The sequence below is a fragment of the Lactuca saligna genome, chromosome 1, assembly GCF_052625555.1.
Source record: "Lactuca saligna cultivar CGN05327 chromosome 1, ASM5262555v1, whole genome shotgun sequence".
In the NCBI taxonomy this organism is placed as follows: Eukaryota; Viridiplantae; Streptophyta; class Magnoliopsida; order Asterales; family Asteraceae; genus Lactuca; species Lactuca saligna.
Window position 1 is genome coordinate 7,860,623 of NC_136417.1, and position 26,633 is coordinate 7,887,255.

The 26,633-nt window shown below is 33.1% G+C and overlaps 5 protein-coding genes, 1 long non-coding RNA gene and 1 other non-coding gene across 7 annotated transcripts; 2 read left to right on the forward strand and 5 right to left on the reverse strand.

The window, feature by feature from the left end:
- Positions 1 to 865: 865 nt before the first annotated feature.
- Positions 866 to 4,528, reverse strand: LOC145043689 (Protein phosphatase 2C family protein). Its single transcript, XM_078992447.1, has 9 exons — positions 4,109 to 4,528; positions 3,420 to 3,562; positions 3,225 to 3,323; positions 2,981 to 3,139; positions 1,987 to 2,073; positions 1,690 to 1,781; positions 1,502 to 1,573; positions 1,059 to 1,211; positions 866 to 1,012 (listed from the first exon to the last, which is right to left on the reverse strand). The coding sequence occupies exons 1-8, from the start codon at positions 4,342 to 4,344 to the stop codon at positions 1,083 to 1,085; spliced, it is 1,017 nt and encodes a 338-aa protein (XP_078848573.1). The 5' UTR covers positions 4,345 to 4,528; the 3' UTR covers positions 866 to 1,012; positions 1,059 to 1,082.
- Positions 4,529 to 13,667: 9,139 nt separating this feature from the next.
- Positions 13,668 to 14,680, forward strand: LOC145043770 (uncharacterized). The gene is made up of 3 exons (XR_013681149.1): positions 13,668 to 13,844; positions 13,938 to 14,092; positions 14,290 to 14,680. It is a non-coding gene; the product is annotated as an uncharacterized LOC145043770 (long non-coding RNA).
- A 1,563-nt stretch (positions 14,681 to 16,243) lies between these two features.
- Positions 16,244 to 19,280, reverse strand: LOC145002316 (uncharacterized). The gene is made up of 6 exons (XM_078961615.1): positions 18,929 to 19,280; positions 18,494 to 18,832; positions 17,798 to 18,139; positions 17,108 to 17,202; positions 16,813 to 17,011; positions 16,244 to 16,632 (listed from the first exon to the last, which is right to left on the reverse strand). Exons 1-6 carry the CDS (start codon positions 19,278 to 19,280, stop codon positions 16,244 to 16,246), a joined length of 1,716 nt encoding a protein of 571 aa, XP_078817741.1.
- Positions 19,281 to 20,763: 1,483 nt separating this feature from the next.
- On the forward strand, positions 20,764 to 23,334 carry LOC145043826 (proteasome subunit beta type-4-like). The gene is made up of 8 exons (XM_078992624.1): positions 20,764 to 20,904; positions 21,278 to 21,325; positions 21,912 to 21,958; positions 22,066 to 22,142; positions 22,264 to 22,393; positions 22,495 to 22,654; positions 22,744 to 22,929; positions 23,026 to 23,334. Exons 3-8 carry the CDS (start codon positions 21,915 to 21,917, stop codon positions 23,137 to 23,139), a joined length of 711 nt encoding a protein of 236 aa, XP_078848750.1. The 5' UTR covers positions 20,764 to 20,904; positions 21,278 to 21,325; positions 21,912 to 21,914; the 3' UTR covers positions 23,140 to 23,334.
- A 609-nt stretch (positions 23,335 to 23,943) lies between these two features.
- LOC145002322 (uncharacterized) lies at positions 23,944 to 24,960 on the reverse strand. The gene has a single exon (XM_078961622.1). It carries the CDS (start codon positions 24,958 to 24,960, stop codon positions 23,944 to 23,946), a length of 1,017 nt encoding a protein of 338 aa, XP_078817748.1.
- A 638-nt stretch (positions 24,961 to 25,598) lies between these two features.
- TRNAY-GUA (transfer RNA tyrosine (anticodon GUA)) lies at positions 25,599 to 25,683 on the reverse strand. Its single transcript is given in 2 exon segments — positions 25,599 to 25,634; positions 25,647 to 25,683. It is a non-coding gene; the product is annotated as a tRNA-Tyr (tRNA).
- A 138-nt stretch (positions 25,684 to 25,821) lies between these two features.
- On the reverse strand, positions 25,822 to 26,337 carry LOC145002329 (basic blue protein-like). Its single transcript, XM_078961627.1, has 2 exons — positions 26,145 to 26,337; positions 25,822 to 26,024 (listed from the first exon to the last, which is right to left on the reverse strand). Exons 1-2 carry the CDS (start codon positions 26,335 to 26,337, stop codon positions 25,822 to 25,824), a joined length of 396 nt encoding a protein of 131 aa, XP_078817753.1.
- Positions 26,338 to 26,633: the final 296 nt, after the last annotated feature.

Below are 26,633 nucleotides of genomic sequence, written 5' to 3' on the forward strand. Positions count from 1 at the left end.
CCATACAAAAAGTTAGAGAGGTTATAAGTCAATAAGTTAGGAGTGTCTCATTTCTGAAAAACTCTGAGGGTTCTAAATGGTCATTTTTTTTTTCAATCAATTTTTTGAAATTATTGGCTTTTCCAATCAAACCAATAAATCAATAAATCATTTAGAAACTCAATCCCAACATCTTTAAATAAAACTAAGCAAGAAAAACGAACCAATTATGGATAATAGTTTTTTAATATTAACCATTTATAAAACTATCTAGTTGTGATCTAATTTACTTATTTCCTAAAATATAAAAAAGCACAGATTTTTGTTTAAAAATCTTAATGTCAAATCATAGATAACAATCTTTATCCCTGAAAATAAAGATTATAATTAATATGTAGTTATGTACATTTCACATCCCTTCATGGAATTTCTGACCCTACCATCAAATGCACCCTTGAAATCAAAAGCTGAAAAGAAAGTACGGATTCGATTCCAATCAGTTAGGTTATTCAAATAATTGAGATATGTAAATGATAACCCAAACATCATAATCACATCATAGGTTTAAATTTCATCATAAAATATGTCAGAATACCAATGGACGCATATCCTCTTCATTGCTTTCTAGAACATAAACATCCTAGATTTAATAAATCAAACATGTTGATCAAGAATAACACAGTAACACAATCTCACAAAGACGTAAATACCCTCTCCATATTTTAATCATTAAAAACAACCCTACAAAGCTTATCCAATTCCATCATGACATTGTGCGACTCTAGAATGGTGTTTATCCATTTTACATGTACAACAACAATAATACCCAAATCACAGAAAAATTCTTTTTTACATATAAATAAACACCAAAAAACAAACAGGCAGATGATTAAAATCATTCACTATTATATATAAACATTAAATAACATAGAACAAACAAAAGCTTAATTCCATTTAGGATTACTAGCTACAAACTTGCAACAACAAATTAACTGGGATTTGTAGTACTATTACATCAACAACAAGCATGAGGTATATATATATATATATATATATATATATATATATATATATATATATATATATATATATATATATATATATTAATGGTCCTCAAAACGTACAACAATGCAAGTAATATTGTCAGAACTGCCCCTTGCATATGATTCTTGAACAAGTTTCCTACATGCGGCTTCTGCATCACTTATTTCCTGCACAATACCCACAGCATCCTGCAACAAACATCACTTATAAATCTAGATGAGAAGAACCAAAATTTTTTAGTTTTTTTGATCATACAATACTATAAAATATAAAGAATCAACCGTATTACTTATTGAACATTAACTTAACAATTCAATACCTTGATTCATAAAAACATAAAATGTACTTACAAAAGCACAATACCATAACTACTAACTATACTTGTAGACAACAATAACTTGATGATGAGTGTGTGAAAAATGAAAATAAAGAAATTAAGAATATTGGGTTTAACCTAATTTAATGATGAGTGGCTAACCTTATTTGATAGTACATTCCAAAGCCCATCACTTGCAATAATTATAAACTCTACACCATCGATTAATTCCTCCTGAGATTCAACAATAAATCAACCACAATGAACAACATTCTCCCATGATCATTAAAGCCTCAAAAAGATTTACAATTTATTAAAAAAAAAAAAAAAAAAAACAGTTATTAAAGCACCTGAATTTCTGGTTCAGCTACAACATAGGGCTTGAGTAGTTTGTCTCCAAAGGCACGAGAAACAGCAAGAACTCCACCAACACGCCATGTTCCTGAAATTCACAATCTATTAAGCCCTAACTATTTACAAATTTGCCCTCCATCTCCCCAAGTGTGCTGTCGTTTTCTCATATATTTTGTGAACAACATTTAATGGGAAAGATTAACCAAATAAACAAGAACAACAAAAAGAGATATTAAATCCATGGGGGTTAAAAATAGAAATTAATTTAGCATCTTTATATAGAAATTTACTACCTGCCCAAATGATGAAGCCACCAGCCTGTTCAATACGCTCACGTTCATCACTTCTGTCAGGCTTATGATCATTTGATAAAGGGATAGCTGCAAACAAAACATACGTCATGTTTGGATACATAACTATCCAAGGGTATATTGGTAAATTAAATACTCTTTCCATTCCATATTAAGCATCTTGCTTACCATTTTCGGATTCGTTCTACAACCATATAACCAAAATACCAAATTAGTAGTCGTTCTATTACCAAAAATGATAAGTTTCTTTTTTTTTTTTTTGAAAATATTTTCTCATGGTCTTATTTGAGGTTTCCTTAATATCTTCTGTTAGTAAGTCTTAACAATTAACAAAGTTCCATATGATAGTGGTGAATAAATAGGTATAAAGTATAAGCAATTTAGAAAGAGACTTGACAATAGACATGACAACAAGGGTACTAGGAATTGCACATGGAAGTATGTTAATGTCGCATTCAAGAGGAAGCAAAAAATAAAATATTGATTTATTATTATTTTTGACCAAAATGAAGCACACAGTACTACACTTCCCTGGTTAAGGCATGTTTACTTTGATGTATTAAGGGTACAACTTCACATGGAGAAAAAAGTAAAAGTACCAAAACAAGATGAGAGGACATGAGAGAGAGAAAAGGTATTATGTTATATATGTATATATGAAAGCACATAAAGATAATAATAATAATAAAAGATACTATTAATTATCCTAACTCAATTTTCCCTTTCAAGATTCCCGATGATTTCCATCGTGTTACCCTTGTCTGATTGCATTTGTGGAAAACGAGTGCATGTGCAATGAAGATGACATAAGCACATGCTACACAATCAATGCAACCCCACAAGGGACCAACATAGAGCTAACATGATAATCTTTACATGGAAAAACACACTAATAACATGGAAACAAAGATGCTAATTAACAAACATACCTACATTCTTGTTGAAAGTTGAAACCTAATATTGTTGTTAATTGTACCTGATCCTGCCCTTGAAGCAACAACTCTTGAATCTCCTACATTTGCTACCAGAATCCGATCACCAACCATTACAGCAGTTGATGCAGTAGAACCAGCATCTCTTTGCTGTGGATTTTCTCCACTTAGGTAATCAGCATCTGTCCTTCTAAATGCTTCAACTGTAATCAAAAACCATTGATTGATTATTCACTTACTCACCAATCAAATAACATATTAACACTTTGACACAGACACTGTTCATACCTATGGCTGTCTTTGTGTCTTTCATAAAACCTGGATGACCACTTAGGTTCTTGAAAAGATTGTTCTTAAGATATTCTGCTGTTCTTGAACCACCATGACCTATTTAGTATATACATTGTGAGATCAGAAGCAAGAATTTTCAGAAAAGATGATTGATTATACAAGGTCTTGTTATCTTGTAATGGAATTACTGACCATCAAAAACACCAAAAAAGGCAACTGTTTGACCATCAACTTCTGATATTGTTGTTTCAAAGTAATCCTCCATTGATGCTCTTTTACCCTTGAAACTGGCATACCCATACTTAAATCTTGCAGTTTTGCTTCCACTCACAAAGCTAGCAGGATAAAGATAGATTTAGTTTTTGAAATCTTATCTTAATAGCCAACAATCATTAAAAGGGTTATAACTGTAACTTTACAATCACTTAAGTCATCTCATTATCTCAGATAACTGTGTATATCCGTGCATAATTTTATGTTTATGTAACTTTATTCTTTTTAGATTATCGTGCGCTATTTGCCTTTTAAGTAGTAAAGGTAAAAGAACTGCCGAATTGATAATGATAAGGATATTGGCAATCGATTATAAACTAAAAAAGAAGGAATTTTAATTACTCCCCTCATCCAAACCTAGTTCAACCTGTTAAAATACAAAAAATCACATCAAGCTTTGCAATTTAATTTAAACACCAGGATGTTTCAATCGTAAACATGCTTTATCTTTAATTTAGTTATCAAAAATTTCGTTTATGACCAAATAGATTCTCCTCAATGCTCAAAATCCAAAAAAAAAAAAAAAAAAAAAAAAGACTTCAAAATTTTTAAGGAAGAGGATAAAAGGTTAATGAAATGAAAGCTGAAATATTAGGTCCGTTTTGTACCTTATTCCACCACCACTATCCAAGGCATCAGGGTCCTTAGAGGGAACCGCAATGGCGGATTGGTGTTGTTGTTCCTTTTCATGTTTCGGTTCGGACAAAGGTTCTGGCTTTTGAGCGGTAATAGGTGGCGGATTCCCCGGTTTAACGTCGTCGGAATCGTCTGTAAGGCGAGGAGGTCGGCGGTACTGTGGAGGAGCGGCGGTGGCGGAGGCGGTGGTGGAATCTTTGACGTCCATGATCAGTAGCAATTCATTCAAAGGTGGAATTTTGGGGGATGATCTGTCGTTGCTTCTGTTCTATTCAAACATTGTTTGTATCAATTCATCTTTTTCCATGGTTTTCAGTGCTTTCGGTTCGTTGTTATATGGCGGATGACGCTACCCAATTTTGGTAATTTTTGTTCTCTTGCGATTTACACCCTGTACTTTCTCTCCTCTGATCACTTTGACTCTTCTAACTTTTTAACTTTTATTTTATTTTAGACAAAACTTCATAAACGCTCCATGTGGTTTTATAAAATCTGAATTTTCGTTTTATAAAATCTGAATTTTCGTTTTTAATTTAAAAAAATCTCTGTGGTTTCAAAACTTTTAATGTTTAATCCTTATGATTAACTTTGTTAGTATTTATCTATTAAACAAAAGATATTTTCGTTATTTCACTACACAGGAACCATTTATAAGGGTTTCTATTATTATTTTTTTAAAAAGAAAAATAAAATTTAATCTCTCTCTCTCTCTCTAAAAACCCATCATCTGCAAACCAATCATCTAAGATTCAATCCAAATTCTTAAAAACCCATATCAATCCAAATTCTTAAAAAACCAAATCAAGAATGTCATTTTTGATCTTACCGGTGTTTTACTTCGTCATCGTCATCAATCTAATCAGATCTCTCTCGCAATACTCATCGATCTAATCAATCTCATCGGATCTTTCTTGCATCTCTTTAAAAACCAGTTCATGGAGGGACTCACTTGGGAGAAACGACTCAAATCAACCGCTGGGATTTGATCAAGAAACAGGTTCTCCATTTTATTCACTAGAGCAGTGTTGAAACCCATGTCAACGTTGCCTTGAAATGTCGTAAGGATAACGTTTTATGTCCATAGCCACATTGTTGCAATTGTTAATCTCCTTGAAGTTTGTAAAAGTGCAAATATACAAGTCAAGATGTCAGAATAAACCCTTTTAATCTATTTCAATTCATCAGGTAACAACCGTTTGAGCATCATCAAATCGAGGCGGATTTCTTGTTAAAGTTGTTGTCGGCGACAGAATAGACAATAAGTGTTATCGTGCTTGGATTCGATGAGCTGTTATCGAATAGTTTGTTATAGTTGTTTCCAATTTCTTGTTAAAGATCTTATATTCTCTGCCAGATTTTTGGTTAAAGTTATTGCTGATAAGTTTAACAGTAGTTTTTTCCGAGTTTAACATAACAAAACGGTAGAATGAGGGTATTTATATGATGATTTGTGTGTATAAGGTGTGTATGTGTGTTTAAGTGGTGGAAAGAACATGTAAAAAAAAATTAGAGTGTGGGTGTTGTTCTTGATTTTTTGGGATTTTTCAGATTTTTGTTGTTGCTTTCTTTCTCATTTTATGCATGTTACCAAAAGAGTATACTTTTAAGGAAATCATCGGGAAAATGGAACCCATTCCATATTCTTATTATGTAGTTCATCTTCCTATAAATCTTGAAAATGCTAGTAATTACAGATTTTTGTTGCCTGGGAATTTCTTGAGAAAAAGTGGGTGAAACAAAGTTAATGGAGAGAGAGAGAGAGAGAGAGAGAGAGAGAGAGAGAGAGAGAGAGAAAGAGATTAATTTTTATTTGTTTAAAAAAAATAATAGAAAACCTCATAAATGGTCCATCGGTAATGAAATGATGAAAATGCCTCTTAACGGATAAATAATGACGGAGTTAGTCATAAGGACTAAACATTAAAAGTTTTGAAACAATAAGGACCATCCGTGAGATTTTTTTAAATTATAGATGAAACTTTAGATTTTATGAAACCGCAGTGACTATTTATGAAGTTTTGTCTTTATTTTATTTTGTTTTGAAGAGACTTGAAAGTTAAAACGGTAACTAAAAATGAAATATATAATTTTTAATTGTTAAAAATAAAAAGATTTTAAAATATATAAAATTATTTAGAAGACGTGTAGAAAAATTAAAATTGAAACATAATGATAACATGATTATTTAAACTATGGTTTATAATATTTATAAATATAACTATTTTAATTTATTCAAAGGTGGGTTTATATTGATTTTTATGTCTAGTTATATAGAAATATTGGTCTCTCACAAATCCATTATATCTATAATACATGAACTTACACAAAGAAATAAAAGACATTACAATCATCAATAAACTAACATGTGGTTTCGTAATGTTTTTGTTTTCGTGTTTATGTTATTAAAAAACATGAAATGATGCAACCTTATAGACAATACATGTTATGTTTTTTTTCCCTTCTAATTCGTGAATATATAAAATAATAACATTCAGAAAAACATCAAAGAGTTAAATGAAAGTTTGAAAGAAAAAGAAAAAGGAAAAACCAACAAGAAAATATGAAGAGATAATTTTTTAAGACAAAACTGGAAGATTAATCCCTATGAGATTCAAAAAAACTTTGGATGAGATCTAAAAACTTTTCAACTTGCATTAAAGGTCCAAAATCAAGATTTTTAATTTATGTTTGTCCAAAAAAACTTGAAAAGTCGATTGTATCTTTTTAATTTCCTTTTTTTTCCATTTTCTATAACTATTTTAATGTTATAACACCACCCCTATCGTAGTTCCTCTCTCCCTCTCTGACTCTTTCTTTCTATCTCTTTCTCTCTGTCTCATACATACACACACTTCGTTTTCTTCCCTGTTGAAACACAGTGAAGCTTAAACAATCACTTCACAGATACATACACCCACATGGCCTTGATGAATCCAACTAATTTGGTCCCAGCCACCATCCCTCATCATCTTCATTCCTCTAAAGCTTCATTTTTCTGGAAACACCACAACCACCACAATTTATCATATCCTGTCGATTTCCTCTCTCTCTAGCCTCTCATGTGTTCTCAATCCCATCCCCATATCGATTTAGGTTTGAATCGTGTTTTAGTTGTCGACATACACACATACTGAATCAGGTGTGTTTTCTCTCTGATTTGCATCTCCGGTTTAAGATTATGATGTTGGATTGTGGGAATGGTGATGTGAAGGGAGTGTTGGTTATCGATGAACTGTAACAAAGGTGTGATGTATCCACCCCTCCTTCCAACTGTAACAAAGATAGATCGAGTTTTAGATGTCGATACACACACCTATAGGAAGAAGATGATGGAGTAGAGATGAAGGTGTGACATCCCCATTTTCACGGCCAGAAAAGACCGATTTTGTTTATGTTTTATAAAAATCAGAGTACCTCTTTTAATAAAAATGTTGCGGAATTTGTTCCGAGTAAAACATGATAAATACGTTATCAAAGCATTTCCGAAGAAAAATATTCTTAATTCGTTTTAAAACATTTTGGATGTCATTGTCTATACGGAAACATAAGCATAAACGAACTTACATTTATTTACACTAGTGATCTATATCTCTTTAATCTCTCAGTATAATGTAACTTCATCTCAACACCTGTAATATAAATAAACTGAGTGGGTCAAGTTGGAAAACCTGGTGAGTACATAGGGTTTTCAAGCCACAATAATATAATTATTATGTTTAAACAATCAAACAATCGACCCAATTACCCATCTCCATTATCTTCTTTACTCTTAAGGATCTATCCTAAGAGTCATCTATCCCACATTCGTTCATTCTGAAGTCCTTTGCTTCCAGAGTTATAAGACTGGCACTAAATCCATAGCTGCCAATGCTCGTTCGTAAAACACTAATTCCATAGCTGTTGGGTACTAAATCCATAGCTACCAGTGTTTATCTAATAGGTACTAAGTCCATAGCTACCAGTGTTTGTCCAATAGGCATTAAGTCCATAGTTTCCGATGTTAATTGTTAGACACTAAGTCTATAGCTGTCAATGTTTACTCACATCATCTTTTATCTCTCATCATTCATCTACCCATCTCATACCCAACATACATGTATATTTAAAATACGTATACTGTTCAAAGCATTTAAAACATGTATAAAAAAAAAACGTTCATCCAGCATAGACAACAAGTATTCAGATAATATGCACACATAACACGTAGTCTATATAAAATACTTCATATCTATGTGTAAGATGAAAGTAACTATGCACTCACTTGTTAAAGTGATGATTACAAACTCGGGCAGCGCTTCGCTTTTAACGATTTTATTTTCCTTTGACGAAACCTAGTATTATTACCACTAGAGTTTAGTCTATTATTCGCCGAGACTAATTAATAGTCTAGCTATTATTCCTATTATATAAGCGTTAAACAATACTTATATAACCCATAATAATAGCCAAATTACTTAGTATTAGTTCTTAATAACGTTACTATAATTAAATAAAAGCTATATTAAATATAGTGTAGTCGTAGCTCACTTACAATGGGTTTTATAGAAAATCGGGCTTTTGCTTGGAGTAGCATTCCCGTGCGGAAAAGCTCTTCTTCTCGGAGCCTTCGAGCACTCTGGGGCTTCCACCTTGTGTTAGGGATGTTCCCTAGGCTTTTCGGGGGGTTTCGGGGCTAGAGAAAGGTTCTAGAGAGAGTAAAAAGAAGAAATAATAGGAAATGTGTGAAGAAAATGAGGGTGAGAGAGGTTCTATTTATAGGGTGAAAATGGTTGAACTTGGTGCTACATGTCACCATCTAGTGGCAAGACTTCGGGAGAAAGCAATGGCCAAGATTGTGTCACACCCATTTTCGCATAGCACATTTCCGACTTCTAAAATCCGTAACTTTCACATACGAATTCCATTTTTGACGTTATTTATACCCACGCATGGGTAAAAATAATATCTACAACTTTCATTTTGACTCCGTCAGTTAATTCTCGACCGATCTTAAGTTTAACAGTACGAGGAGATTATATTGTTAAATGTCCGCGTAAAATTCATAACTTCTACATACGGACTCCGTTTTCGTTTGTCTTTTTACCGCTGAGTTCCTATTAATGAGATCTTCAACTTTTATTTAGGTCGTGTAGGCCAAAAACCACTCGAACTAAAATTCGAGTTTCGGGTCGTGCACCACTATGCTAAATCTTAGAAAAATCATAACTTCCTCATACGAAGTCAGATTTTGGTGTTCTTTTTATGGACGCTCTCAGATTATCATATTCTACGAATTTTGTTTAGATTACTAAGGCTAAAAATTCCTTTATCAAAAATTCACTATTTACGTCTCCCGGTGTCGTGCCGGTTCCGTCGCGAAACTTCGACGAGTCATAACTTCTTCGTTATAACTCGGATTTCGGCATTGTTTATATGCACATAAACCTTTTAACGTATCCTACAACTTGATTAAGATTATTTATTCTAAATAATCTTTTGCCGAAAAGTCGTTTTCGACCCTTATTATCTCCAAATTGACCAGCCCGGATCCACGGGCGTTACAGAAGGTCCCCACGCCTCTCCCTCATCGAAAAAATATGTTGAACAACCAGGGGCAACGAAGGTGGTTTCAGACACTGGTAGAACAGAGGGGGGGGGGGTCATTTTCTTACCTGATGTGTTAGAGAGAGATAAAGAGAGAGACTATGAGCAGGTGGAGTCAACATATTATATATATATATATATATATATATATATATATATATATATATATATATATATATATATATATATATATAAACAAGGTATTAAAACAAATATAAAATTATAAAAAAGAAATAAGAATGACAAAATAGTACTTTCAACTTTTTTTTTTTTTTGACAAAACCAATATAAAACCTTGATTTTGAATATTCTATGCAAGTCTGTTCATTATTTGGATAAAACCGAATTTTCCAATTAGATAATTTGGTTCGGGTATTTGGATATTTGGATTGATTTTCAACAAAACTGAATTATTATTTTGGATTTTAGATTTGTTTTAGTTTACAAAATACGAACGGAATAGTCCAAAAAAAACTGAATAATAAATTATTATTTATTTATTTTTAATATATCTATAATTATTTATTAAATCAAAACTAAATAATTTATTTTTGATTCTTTTTTAACATTGTATAATATTATAACTATAAATCGTTTTAAAATGTTTCAGTTTTTTAAAACCAAAGTGTAAAAACCAATCCAACCGAATTGTAATTGGATTGGATTGGAATTGAGTTTAGACCATTTGGATATATGTTTTGAAAATTGAAATCAATTTGTATTTACTTGATTGGATTTGATCGAACCGATCCATCCAAACGAACACTCCTATGCAAGTGAAAAAGTTTTTGGACCCCATCCAAAAATTTTAAATACCACAATGACCAATCTTGCAGTTTTGTCTTTTTATAAGGATAGTTTAGTCATTTTCTTAATTTATATTTGAGATTTTTGTTAATCCAAAAGCCTTAATATCATGTTGTTGGACACTTTTTTTTTTGTTGCTGAGTTTTTTTTTTCCTATAAACTAAAAGTTAAAAATCAATATTTAACCATTTAACTCGTTTTAAATTTTAAAACGTTGTTGAACTTTTTAATTAAACAAAATTTCATAATTGTTTGCAAAATATCTCATTTTGAGGACTTTCAAGGAAAACGTCACGCCACTGGTACTATGATTTGCAAAATTACATTAAAGGTTTTCCTGCTGTTAAATCTAATTTTTCAGCTGTTAGATTTTAATAAAAAAACTATTTTACCCTTGTACCAAATTTACAATATACTACAAACCTCAAGGATCATTCGTGTAGTTTTTTTAAATTTGAAATTACATATATATATATATATATATATATATATATATATATATATATATATATATATATATATATATATAAGTATGAGGCTCGTGCTAAGAACGAGGACTTTCAAGGAAAATGTCACGTTGTAACATCCATAAAATTCGAGCCAATTTAAAACTTTTTAAATCATTTAAAATCATTCAGTCGTTACAATTTGTTTTCAAAATAGTTTAAACATCAGAGTTCCCAGAAACCATAATCATCAGTCGAGGAAGGGTACGGTCATGCTTTCGTCTTCCCGTGGTCATCCGCTGAACCTGAAACAATAAACTGAAACTGTAAGCCCGAAAGCTTAGTGAGTTACCCCGAAAATACTAACGCCATAATGATAAGCATATCATATAAACATATAAGCAACAGAACAGCCATGCATCTCGAGTCTACAAATGTGACTAGTCCGCCCACATTGGGCCTTCAATCCACCTGGTCCACTTTCTGAGTCTACAGTATGACTGGACCGCCCGCATCAGACCTTCAGTCTATCTAGCCCACTCTCCGAGCCTCGGCACGTCTGGACCGCTCTCTTGGGGCCTTCAGTCTATCTGGACCGCTTGTCGGGCCTTCGGCCTAACTAGGTGCCCTCCTGAGCCTACAGTGTATCCGGTCCGCCCTGGGTATGTTGGCCTACAGCACGAAACATAACCCGCCTCAACCCAACCCCCATACCAATCAACAATCATGTGCACATAAATATCATATGCTAGCATGTATATATCAGATAGTCATACCGATCTAACAGATCACTAACACAACAACCATCCTATAACTAGAATACCGACCTAACCGGTCACTAACATAACATCATCCTATATACCAGGATACCAACCTAAACCAGATCACTAACATAATACCATCCTAACTACCAGGATGCAGATCTAGCAGATCAATAAACATATCAAGCAATACCCGGATACAAATATGATAAATGGTCGACCTTGGTGCCTTAGACCATGTTGATATAGTAAAGATAACTCACCTCGCAACTGCCGACTCGAAGGATAAGCTAAAAACTCTCGAATCACCGACACAAACTCCACCACCTATAATCACCATAGAACCATGTTGTAAATTTCCAATCTCCCAAAATATCCCCAGAAGACAACTGGTCAACCCTTGGTCAAAGTCAAAGTCAACTTTCAAGGTCAACAGTCCATGTTGACCTCAACTCGTCGAGTACCCTCAACTACTCGCCAAGTTCCTTGCATAACTCGCCAACTCACCGAGTCACTAGAGTGACTCGTTGAGTTCCTAAGGTTTGCGGCTGTAAACTCCTTGGCCGACTCGTCGAGTTTCCCCTTGCAACTTTCCAAGTTCATACATGTACAAAGGTTGGGAAAACGCTAGTCGACTTGCTGAGTCACTCATCTGACTCGCCAAGCCCACGACAATCTTCATCGGACTCGTCGAGTTGACCATGCGACTCGCCGAGTCCCTTTAGTCCTTCATCCATACAGAGGCTTTTTAAGCCATACTAAGGCTCCAAATTGTAGATCCAGCTTCCCAATGCATGTTTATCTTGTAAAGTTGCAAACTTTAGGTGCATGCAAAGCTCTAAAGTCTTAAAATGACAAAACTAAGCTTGTAAAGGATTCTTACACATGAGGGGAGGTTTATACTTGCTAAAGTTGACAACTTTATAGACTTAGAGACCCAAGAGAGTTCAGATCTGAAGTTGCAACTTCAGATATTAGCTCAAACACAAGAAAAGCTTCCTAAAATCCACCCAAAAGAGATCTAGAATGAAATGAGGCCAAGCTAACAGCTTAATACCTTCCAAAGGATGCAGACTGAGGTAGATCTCTGATTCCCACGCGTTCCTTGCTTCTAGTTGTTGGTTCCCCAAGCTTTTCTCACCAAAAATCCTTCTTCAAAGCTTAAGACACACAAATGGAGCATACTCACACGAGTTAGGGCTATGGGGTATCAAGAGGTTGTGAAAGGGAGGCTGGGGAGGCCAATGATCCTTTAAATAGGGTGCAAAACCCCGAAAATTAGGGTTTCATCCTCCATCTCATACTCGTCAAGTTCTTTCTTAGACTCGGCGAGTAGATCACTTAAACACGTGGACCAACCCGTTGCTACACGACGAGTCAAGGCAGCCAACTTGTCGAGTAGACCTTGAAATCATGAAAATTTAAAACCATAATTTAATATTTGAGAATCGGGGCGTTACACACGCCCTGGTCCTGTGGTTTGAAAAATTACATGAATGGTTCTCCTGTTGTTAAATCTAACTTTTCAGCTGTTGGATTTTAATGAAAAAAACTATTTTACCCTTGTACCAAATTTGCAATATACTACAACCTCAAGGACTACTCGTGCGATTTTGTTAATTTGAAATTATATATATATATATATATATATATATATATATATATATAGAGAGAGAGAGAGAGAGAGAGAGAGAGAGAGAGGGGTTCAAATATTCAAAGTAATTATTGTGTGGTTGTAAGAATCATTGTGGACCAATCATTTCAAATTTAATTAATTTGATTTTTTATTAAAATATAAAGGTATAATAGTAATCTTGTATATTCATTAAATAATATCCTTAATTATAATCCCATTTTTTATGGTAAGAATTAAATTCAAATAAAAAAATCCAACTTTTAATCTTTTATAGATATTATCTCTTAAGCTGATATCTTTTCAACTAGTTATATCGTCAAAGTCGATATCTACCACATGCCCTTCGATGTCAAGTTCTTCATTCTTTACGCCGATGTTGGTGTTCTTGTGGTGATCAGAAGATATCCGCAGTCGATTACCACATGATGATGCCGATTACATCTGTGGCGTTGATCCAAGGAGGAAGACGAGGTAGGTAAAACTTCTCGGTTCTCTTTTTCTTTCTTCATTTCCTTCTATCTTCCTTCTTCTCGATTTTTTTTCTCTAACCGAGAACCACCTTGGCCAGTGATTGCATAAATATTGAAAATTTTCCATCTGGGTGTTGAAGATCAAAACAATTAGTGACTCAAAACTGGCGATTGAGTCATCTTTGACTCGAGAAATTGGGGAAAAGAAGAAACCCTATCGGAATGCCCTTCGCTCGAATCATCTTTGACACAGGTTAGCAATTCGCGTTGATTCAGTTTCTTTGTTTCTTTTTCCATGATCAAATTATTTGAAGATCTGAATTTCTAAATGGGTTTGAACCCCGTTTTGTTGAATTATCTAAAAATTCCATTAGAGAAGAGATTTATAGCATTAAATTGGTGTCACACACGTTCTTGTTGACTTGTTCTATCATGTTGTGAAAACTGTAGCTACTTCAAGATGGAGGAGGATCATGAACATGTCAAGGATGCACTACCCCTAATATTATCAAGTATTGATTTATACCCTAAAATACATAGGATACATGAAAGGTTATACCTATTTTGTATAGGACTGTGGGTTTAGTTAAAGAATATACATTTGTTTTAAAACATGATATGTGATATCATTTTTGACTTGTACAAACATTAATTAATTAGGAAAGGATGAAAGTGAAGGCCATAGCTCACATTGATCCAATAAAGCTTGTAGTTTTAAGATAATCTAGCAGTGTATCTTCCATTATGATTTTGGACAAAATCGAATGTTGTGCAAGACTATCCATTGTGTGGGTTCCTAGAAAGACATATTGAAATAGATGGATTTGATTTTTTATTTTAATTGGTTGAATTTGAAAATGTTTGCAAGCATTGAAAACGAGGCTAATGAGGTAATTTCAATTTGTTTTACTTGCTAAATGCAAGTTGAAAGCTAGGGATTTGTTTTTTTTTTTTTTTTTTTTTTTTTTTCTTTTTTCATATAATGATCAGGTTAAGTAAAACTTATGAGGTAATTCCAACATAATGCATACGATAATTAAATCTTGAATTCTAATTTTATTGGAATGAAATCACGAATTTTAATCTTGTTGGAATAGAATATGAATATTTTATCACTTGTTTATGCATGGTCTACAATTATTGATTATTGGTTTTGGTTTTTTATTTTTCATTTGCTAATGCAATATTGGATTTTAAACTACAATTTGGTTTTGTTTTCATAGAAGTTGATGTTTGATGAATGAACCACAAAATTGAAAGTGATTCTAAGCAACATTATTCTTTTAGAATGTATTATTGTCTTTGTTAGATTTTGATGTTTTCTTTCCCGATTTTAAAGTTTTTTTAGTTTTATTCTTTAACAATAATATAATTCTTAGCAATTGTGTACCGGTATTCTATAAAAATTAATGTAATTTTTGTTTTTATTCTTCAATTGATGGTTTGATAATTTGTTATTCTACAAGAAGTTTTTAAAGTCATGATCAAGAAATAGGTTCAAGAATATTTTTATTTGGTTCAAGAATATTTTTATTTTTAAATATACTCATAAACATATTATGTCATAATGTCCGAACTAAAAGAATTATAATTCGTAAAATCGGATTTTTAAATTAATAGAGTATATGATCCCTTAAAATATGCAATTTTCCTGTATTAAATCTATATTAATTGACTAAAATACCCTTGCAATTAAATTAGACGATATTTTTCAATTATATTTAATTCAATAATATGTATTAATCATTTTCTAAAAATAAGTAAAATGATTGGCCCACAATCATTCCTACATCTACACAATAACTAGTTAGAATAAAATAACCTAGACCTATATATATATACACACACACACACACACTAGAAAAGTATGATGCCCGTGCCAAGCACGACCCAATTATGGTAAGTTAGGTAGTTAGTATAAATGTATGTATCATTGAAAATTAGCTTAAGAGTGAAACATTTTGAATCTCTACCAATCTAATTCAAGTTAGATAGTGTACATAAAATGTGAAATGTATGCTATATGAAATGATGAATTGGTTAATGTGGTTGTTTGATATGATTTGGTATAATTGAAGATTGAAGGGAACATATTGTATTTAAGAAACTGATGTTATAAACGATATACGCATCCTCAATTAAATCACCATACAAAAAAGCATTATTCATATCAAATTGATAACGGGGCCAAGAATTATTAATAGCAACACATATTACAATTCTAACTATAACGATTTTAGCAACAAGAGAAAAGGTCTCCTCATAATTTATACCCTTTAGCAACAAGTCTAGCTTTATATCTCTCAACATCACCATTTGATTTATGTTTAATCTTGTAAATCCAACGAAAACCAATAGGCTTTCTACCTTGAGGTAGATCAACTATATCCCAAGTATGATTTCTCTATAATGCTTCCATTTCTTTATTCATAGCTTTGATCCAATTAGGATCAGTTGAAGCTTCAGAATAAGATTTAGGTTCGGAGGTTTTGTTAAGATTACACACAAAACACCTACTTTCATTAGTTAAACAAGAATAATTCACAGACTTTTCAAGACCATATTTATGTGAGCTTTCTACAAAAAGATCATTAAATCTAGCCGATAAACACACATTTCTACCAGAACGAGTGACTCCTAACACATGATCACTAGAAGGATTATTAGGTTCTACACTACTATCCTCAACCACAGTAGATGATCCAGGAACATCCACCTCAACATGAGGCACATGTGCCTTGTCACTCTGGTTGCTGTCCTCATTGGATGAAGACTCAGCCAGATTGTGGAATGCTTTAGCATCATCAGATCATGGGGTTATTCCTAAATCACCTACATTAATGCTTTCTTGTATAACACTATCTCATCATAGGAAAATGGGTCACTTGGGTTTTCAAACAAACCAGATTTATCTCCAAAAGATGATTTAAGGTTGAAAGGAAATACTGACTCATGGGGTTATTCCTAAATCACCTACATTAATGCTTTCTTGTAGAACACTATATACTAATGGCTCATCATAGGAAAATGGGTCACTTGGGTTTTCAAACAAACCAGATTTATCTCCAAAAGATGATTTAAGGTTGAAAGGAAATACTGACTCATAAAATTCCACATCTCTGGAAACAAAAACAAGATTTGTGTCAAGACTCAAAACTCTGTAGCCCTTTTGCTAAGATGAATATCCAAGTAAAACACATTTTTCTGCACGTTTATAAAACTTATCTAAATTGTTTAGTTTTGTTGCAAAACAAAGACAACCAAATACTCGAAGCTTATCAAAATTAGGAACAGTTTTATACAGAAGTTCATATGTAAATGCTCCATTTAAAACTGAAGTGGGTGTTCTATTAATCAAAAACACTGAAGTTAAAACAACATCACCCCAAAATTTTATAGACAATCTAGACTGAAACATCAAGGACCTTGCAACATTCAAAATGTGTGTATGTTTTCTTTCAACAACCCCATTTTGTTGGGGAGTGTAAACACATGAGGTCTGATGAATTGCACATTTATTAAAGAAAAAAAGATTTCAAATTATACCTCACCTTTTTTATTTTAACATCAAATTGATTGAGCAAAATATTAAAAAATGCAGTAACACAAGCAAAGACTTCACTTTTAGATTTTAACAAGTAAACCCAATTTGCCCTAGCGAAATCATCCACTATAGTAAGAAAAAACCTAAATCACTCTGAAGTGATCACTTTATAAGGACCCCACACATCAAGGTGAATCAGTTCACATAAACTAGATGACTTGTGAAAACTAGAAGGAAATGAATTCCTTGTTTGTTTAGCCTTATGACAAACTTCACAAGGTGGCAAGGACTTGATACTAAAGTTAAGCTTGGACTTTAAAGAATTTAAGGCTTGATCAGATGGATGACTAAGTCTACAATGCCATGTCAACTTAGAAAAATAGCATACAACATAATTAGAACTAAAAGAATTACCTGAAGGTACACTATCTACATAATAGAGACCTCCATACTCACTACCATTCCCCACCATTTCCTTGGATTGTAAATCTTGAATTTTACAGCTATGTTCATTAAACACAACCTCACACTTACTCTCTTTATAGACTTTGTGAACTGATAGTAAATTAACATTGAACTCAGGAACAACAAAAACATCAAAAAGAGTTAAGGAACTAGAAACATTAAGAGTTCCAATTTTCTCAATTTTAGCACTAGTTCCATTAGGATGACTAACATAAAGATTAAGTTTAGACACATCCACCGTATCATATAAAAGAGACTCAGAAGCTATCATATGTTGATTGGCTCCTGAATCTACAATCCATTTGTTACAATTAAAAGTTGAACTGCAAGCATTGAATAAGTAAGTACCTGCCATATTAGCACTGACATATGCTTCCTCATTGTATTGCTTCTCACCAATCAGATTGAGAAATTTAACATACTAATCCTTAGTTAGTTGATGGAACTCAGACTCTCTAGATCCAGATGATCCAGAAGGTACAACAAATGAATTAGCAGTAAAGTTTTTACTTAAATTGTTATGACCTAATTCATTCCTTGGTTTAAAATCTTTAGGATAGCCAATTATTTTATAACATTTTTCAATATAATGTTCTTTTATCCCACAATTTTTACATTGAACAACCTGACCTTTAGTTTTAATACCAGTATTACCAGAAGAAAACCTATTATTAAATTTACTGTTAAAAGTTGTAGGTTGACTTTTGGAACTAGGTTGAGAGTCATTAGACAAAGACCCATTTCTTTGAAGTGACTCTTCACAAGATATTAAAGAAAAAACAGTTTTGACACTAGAAAGGGGATCCATAAGAAGTATATGAATTTTAACCTGATCATAAGACTCATCTAGACCACTAAGGAACTGCATAAGTTTCATCAATTTAGCATGATCATTTAGTTTAACAACAGCCTCACAAGTACATTTAGTGAGACTGGTTAAACCATCAAACTCTTTCCATAACGCATCTAGTTTATCAAAATAATCTGAAACATAAATACCACTTTGTTTTAAAGAATTAATTATTTGATGTATATTAAAAACAACTGACCCATCTGCCTCATTATATGTTTCAAACAAACTATCCCATATTTCTTGAGCATTATCAGAATAAGCATGACTTGCATATATAGAGTCACTAATGGAAGATAAAAGCCATGAACAAACTATAACATTAGCTCTCTCCCATTTAGAGACTTCATTAGTCTCAACAAAACTTTTTTTGAAAGTACCATCAACAAATCCTAATTTGTTTCTGGCCTTAAGAGCCCTAGACATAGAACTCCTCCATATACAAAAATTCTCATTGCCAGTTAGTTTAACAGTAACAATGGTTGTAGTAGCATTATCAGATGGATGTATGTAGAGAGGATCATCAAAATTAATTGCATCATCCTTTCCACTTCCTCCTGGAGGATCATTAGAACCAGCCATGTAAACAGAATCAAAGAATCAAACCAATGAAACACTATACTGAAGTCCAAATGGTCACCACGTTTATTGGGGCCCAAGACAACAAATATAGAGTTAAGAGATCAATCAACAAGAATCAACAACTTCAACCAATCAAAACAAGACAAACAAATATGTAACTGGTGTATACAAGACACCAGAATCTCTCACAACTAAGCTAAGAATAGATGAGAAAGGAACAAAAAACTCTCACAATGATCTAAGGCATTTTTTCGTAATCCAGAATTGACCGCTCACCTCCCTTAGGGTTGTTTCCTGACAAAGTTATTTTAGACTAAAATCCATTCTCTGTCAGAGTTACTTTGACCCGATAATGGGATTGAGTGAGCATACCAGATGACGGAGTGCTTAAGCCAAGACCACGAGCCAACCACAGATCCTTCAGAATCGAAAGAGTTTCACCAGATCTGCAAGACCAAACCAAAAAACTCATAGTAACCAATTTCTTATGAAGAAATAGACACAAACAAACAAAAGAACAGAGGATCTAACAAGATCGATTTCAAAAAACAACAAAAAAACAATATAATAAACGATGAACAAAAAACGTGAACGGACATGTATGAAATCTTTAATAGATGAAGAGCGATTGATGCCACACGGTGGCTCTGATACCATGTAACAAAGTATAAACTCAAAAGACAAACAAAAGAACACGTAACTTTCCCAACATCAACATTTCATTTATTATGAAACAGTTGGTTTTCATCATACAAATACAAAATAAAACCTCGCTACAATCACACTATGACACCCAGATATAAACAAGAAATCAAAATACACATACAAATGTGTGTTTACAGAAACCCTAAAACTGAAACTCTCTCACAAAGAAGAAGAGAACAAAACGAGTGTCTATAGTAGAAAAAATATATTGTGCAGGACAACAAATGAACTTAGATCACACTTTAAATACTTGGAGCATCTTATAACCCACAAACTACCCATGGATCTGGATTGATCTTACAACCCGCGAACACACACACCATAGAGAAATATAAAGAAACAACCCCTACACTATTTATAAATTAACACAATATACACATCATATTCAAATGATAAGTTTGCTAAATGTTATAATACTTTCAACAGACCTTATTTCATTTTTAAGATTATAGATTTCTAATATATTGCCTTTATACCGCTTGTTGGAAAACGATGGATCAACCCAAAAAAAAAAGCTTCAATCATTCTTTTTATCCTACATAATAGAAACTTTCAATATATGATGACTTTCCATCTTATAACCTAAAACATAAGCTAGTAAGCACTTGTGCATATACCTAATACCTTGTTACCACTCTCAAAAAATCATATTTTGGAGACTTTTTGAAAGGCTTATAACTTATAAAAAGACTAAAACTAACCCTTATAAAATAGTTTGTTAACACTAGATGGACGTTTTAGAAGAAAAAATCTGTTGAAGCACCGAGTGCAAACTTATAAACTTTGGGGGCTATTTTTGTATTTCTTCTTTTCTTGGAGAGAACGATACATTTGAACATCCTCTTCAATTGAAGAAGACCTAAACACCCGGCTGGGTTTTCATCTTCACTGGAGCAGTTGTTTGGAGTCGACATTGCAGGTATGGAGACCTTCTTCCTCTATCGTGCTTTGTATATCTTCGTACCTCTCACTCTTCTCTTTTTCCTTTTATCTTTTTCTTTTCACCGATACACGGCTTCTAACACTTGAAGATCCCTAATTATTAAATTCTTCTTCAGTACGTCGCCTTCAAAATTTCTCTTTGCTTATACAAACTTTGTTTTTGATCAATTTTGTTATTGTTTTCCATGAACGTTTCCGTTTGATCTTAGGTTCACGATCTTTTTGAAGCAAAAATCGAGTGCCGTATACACTTGATTTAATGATTCTGTCTTTGGTTGATTGCTTTTAACTGTTTCTTAATTCCTTTCTTATTTGTATCCCCGAATTTCTAATTTCATTTGTTTTAACAGGAAGAAGATAAAGAGCAGAAGAACGTGTTTCAGGTTAATAAATTTTAGGTATATCTTTTGGACTTGATTTCCATACTTCAATATCATCTAAATATATCGGATCTCATGTTTATGAGTTTTGCTATGTTTAGATCTCTTCAGGATACGTTTAGTCTCTTGAAACTTGAGCATTCCTCTAATACTCTCTGTTCTGAAATTATACCTTGCGTGATAGTTACAACATGCTTATAAACGAGAGAACTGTAGATGAGTGTAGTATTAGAACTAGCTGCATTGAGTCTGGATATCTTGCTGTCCAAGTATCTCATCTTAAGTATAAGATTAGAGGTTGCAATTTCTACCCATCACACTATGAATCAGTCGGTTTGGGTTTAGGTAAATATAAGTTTTTTTAGCTAAATGTAAGCATGTCATATGGGTCAACTCCAAGATGGGATTATGACTCCTCTTAGTCACTTCCTTATAGTCATCTCTTCATCACTTCCTATAATGTTGTCATCACCATTTTTCATGATATTTTAGTGTTTCAAAGCTTAAATCCTATTGTTACATTTGACTTACATGAGGCATCCAAAAAGGAATCTGTCTTGTATTACTTTATCTGATTATTTTTCTCCGATTTGTACCTGTGCAGGTGATGGATTCTTTATTGAGCTCTGAAGGAGATTCACAGAGGACACAGTATGCACTCTTTTAGCTTTATCATCTAAAATATGTGGTGTAACATGTAGTAGGATTTCAGATCCAAAGTTAGTCAACCATTTGTTGATTGTTGGTTTTTGAAACAGGTACCCATACGTAACAGGTACATCTGTGATTGGAATCAAATACAAGGATGGTGTTCTCATGGCTGCTGACATGGGAGGTTAGATGATTTCTCTGACCTTTGACTATTTTTAAAATTTTAAAGTGTTGATTTTTTCAAAGACCATTGGTATAATAATTGGTAATATTTACATATATATATATATATATACATTTGACAGGGTCATATGGATCCACCATTCGCTATAAGAGTGTGGAGCGGATAAAGCAAATTGGCAAACATTCTCTTCTTGGTGCAAGCGGAGAAATCAGTGATTTCCAGGAAATTCTAAAATACCTTGATGATCTCATGTAAGCACAACAGTACTTGAAACAAAAGTGTCTGTTGTGAATATTATTAGTAAGATAAGATAAGATGTAAGTTTTTAACTATACATAATAATGCATTACAGATTGAATGACAAGATGTGGGATGATGGGAACTCACTTGGACCTAAAGAGGTCCACAATTATCTAACTCGGGTCATGTACAATCGCCGCAACAAGTTTGACCCTTTATGGAATTCCCTTATAATCGGTGGAGTCAAAAATGGCCATAAATATCTAGGATCGGTATATACCTTTTTGCAACATTTAAAAAAAAAAAAATCTTTACCGATATAAATCCGTAAAAGTATTATGTATTATTTATATGTTGGCAGGTGAGCATGATTGGTGTACATTTTGAGGATGATCATGTAGCAACTGGATTTGGGAATCACCTGGCGCGTCCAATTCTTCGTGAGGAATGGAGGGAGGATTTGAGTTTTGAGGAGGGTGTTAAATTGTTGGAGAAATGCATGCGTAATCTTCTATATCGTGACAGATCTGCTGTCAACAAGCTTCAGGTTTATTATTGTTTTATTTTTTGATAAATAAGTTTGTGTAAGTAGAAAAAAATGGTTTCTGTCTCTGATTGGGAGTTGATATTTTTGAAAACACAGATAGCGAAGATTACGGATGAAGGTATGACCATCTCCCAGCCCTACTCTTTGAAGACTTTCTGGAATTTTGCTGCTTTTGAGAATCCTACTGTTGGAGCTGAGGGGTCATGGTAGGCATTTGAATTTTCAAATTCCAACTACTACCCAAAAAACATGTGTTACCTTGGCTTGATGGATGTTTTTTTTTTTTTTTTTTTTAATTAAATGTTCTCAAATATTGTTATGTGAAGTTCCGGTAGATGGACTTGATCCTTGTGTTTAACTTTAGTTTTAATCTGTTTGGATCTCTGATTGCCTGTTTGCATTAAATGCTATCTAGATAAATGATATGTCTGTCCAAACATATTTGATTGGCTAATACTTATTATTGGCAAATTATATAAAAACAGTTATAATTTCTCAGTTTAAACACAAAACTTTGCATTTCTTTTTCAAAATACAATCCTACATGGTATATAAGTTTAACAGGTAACCATAACATTTTGAATTATAGTGTAATTCTTAACGATCAAATCGAAAAGCAACTAATACAATGGTTTTCTTTTTATAATTTTTGTATAACTTCTATTTTTATATGAATCAAAATAAGTTTTAGCTTTTCATTAACTTTCAACAAGTTGATAACACTTGTGGAAGGTTAATTCCATATGTATTTCCTCAATTGCTTTGAGAACGGCCTCTATGAGCAGGTGAATGTGTGTATTCCATGATTTGATAATAATTTAAATGAGAGGTGTATATATAATAGAATCCTTGTAGAATTCCACCAAACAAGTTCCATCCAATACTGTATAGCGTATAGACATCAACTACCTCGAGATGATGAATTACAGAAAGAAATAAAGAATGTTGCAACTCATAAGGGGGAAAACAATACTTTTTCCAATTATATGATAATAGAAACATTGATTTTTCGGATCAAACATTTGCCTGTTCTAGTTGAACTTGAACATTGTCGTCTCCATTCAAAGCCTCATAATCACCAAGATAGTTTTCAAGGAAATCAGCCAAGCTTGATTTATCAATACTCTCATGGTGATAGGACTTACAGACAAGATAAAGTATCGTCTGGACAACAAGCCCAAAAAGAAACAACATCAAAACCGCCACCAAACACAAAACCCCAAACCCTAATCTCCTCCAAACTCCCACTCCCAACTCTCCACCATTCACAACAAATACTTCAAACACAATTTGCATTGCAAAAAAAGATAAAACCAACTTCGAAACAACAATAATCGCCACCCATCGTTTCCCTTTAATCAAGTCCATGCTTTTCATCATAGCTCTAACCCCATAACAACTTTCCAAAACCGAAACAACACATGCCATTTGCCAGATAATGCTCATGTAAGCAAACCCAACAAAGTATAAAACCAACATAACATGAAACACCACCACACCAAATGTGTTATCAGGAAAATGAACCATGTAGAAAACTAGTATCAAAATAGCAATCATGTTATAAACAAAGAAAATCACAAACGCACATAAGAAAGTGACAACAAGTCTCTTCCAAACCTTCGGGACAATGCCAATGACAGTGTTGAATGTCAGATTATTAGTTGAAGTGTAAATGGAAGCAACTGTGTAGACAACTGCTGAAGTCGAGAGGAGTGAAAAGATAATGAAAAAGGTGAAGTAGGTGGCTTTAAGTAGCCAGTATGTGATCCATTCAGATCTTAATGCGTCAGAAAGTTTATTATACCTTAGGGTTCCGGGTCGGGTTATGTGTTTTTGGAAATCTGTGTGGATTATTTTTCTTGAAATGAGATTAGAGACTTCCATGTGAGCTAGAAAGATAAAAGCTAAGGGGAGGATGAAGGTTAGGGTGATTTGAGTGAAGATTTTTCTCCATGAGACGATGGTTTTAATGGTTTCTTTGTAGATGCCTAAGAGACCTAAGAACTGCATTTCTTCTTGTGGTTTATCCATGTTAATTATGTTGGCTATAGATTTCTTGAATGAGAAAGTGGAGATGGATCGAGAGGAGTTTGGTTTCAAATGTAAGTGATATGTATGATTATTTTCAGACGTGTTTTGCTTATTTAATTATAGAGACTATGTGATAATATTTTTGTTTGTTTTATAAAAACTATGTTTGTATCTTAGGTAATGGTGTTGGAAAGCCATGTCTTTTTATTTTATTAAACGTATCTATTATCGAAGGGAATATATATGCATGCCTGCACGGCTACAAGAGTGAATTTACCGTTTGCTAACTTTGTTACTAGAATATTTATTATATTTGTATTATTTAAAAAACTATTGTAGTAAAAAGAAGTGAGAAAACATCTTGTATTTTTGTAACCATGTTATGTTTTTGTTTTTGTTTTTCAAGCATATATTTTTTTATGGAGTTTTACGTACAAAATATCAAATCCATTCTAAAAAAGTAAAATATCAAATACACACAAACAATATGAATTTTTTTTATCTCCACACGTTCGAGGAAGCCATTTGAACACAAAGGTCTCGTTTTGAGGGAAAGAATAATAATCACTTTTTAATAAATCACCGTTTCTTCCCATCAAATTTGAATATCAACAGCATAAAAAAAATAGGGTAAGAAATCCGACCTGCCGGATTCGAACCAGCGACCTAAGGATAACAGCCAACAACTACAGTCCTCCGCTCTACCAACTGAGCTAAGGTCGGTTACATTTACATGTTCGTCAAAATATTTATTATTTAATAAGTTCTACACGCATTTCGTCAAAACAAATTAATTTTTTCCATGGTTAACACACAATAACAAGTTTTATTTATTAATAAACCGAAGAGATAACATTAACATTAAGCAGCAGCGGTTACGGCGATATTCATCCCAGACTGACAATGACCAGCGATGCTACATATGAAGAAATTTACACCTTTAGAGAGCTTCAAACGATCATTTCCACTGTTGTACACTTTCGCACCTGCCGAAACTGTGCAACCATTGTAACCTCCTTTGTTCACCACCACCACGTTATGGATCGTTGAATCATAGTTAAATACTGCATTATTTATCAAGTTATATTTATGTTCCAATATATACCATATATATACATATAAAATTATTTGTGGTGAATAAAATTGTATTTAAAAGAAACTTTTTCATGGTGGGGGAAACTTACCGAGGGTATCGCCTGCTTTGAACCGCTTTCCTTTGGTCCAAGTGTTGGAGCCGAAGGACCAACCATTAGAGTCTCCAACCGTATAAACCGCACCATCCACTGGTCCAATGGATTGAACCATGAGCCACACCATTGTAACCAAAAGGACCATGGTGGTTCGACTCGCACCGCCTCTTCCCTCACATTGGCCCATTTTTCCTTCACTCAACACAAAGTTGTTCACACAAAACTTATGGGTGAGCGAGTTAAAACTTTTAGGATCCAAAACATGTAGAGGGTATTAAAACACATAATGTTTTTTTCTTTTTTTGAATATATTATTAACTTCTTGTAACTTTATCGATTGAGCGAGCACCATGATAGGATCACTTTTTGGCCTTTTCCAACTTTTTACATCTTTGAGGGAAACATAATCATCCACTAGGTCAGTGTATTGTAACTTTCAACCACCTTTCATTTATTTGTTTATTACTATATTTTGTATTTCAT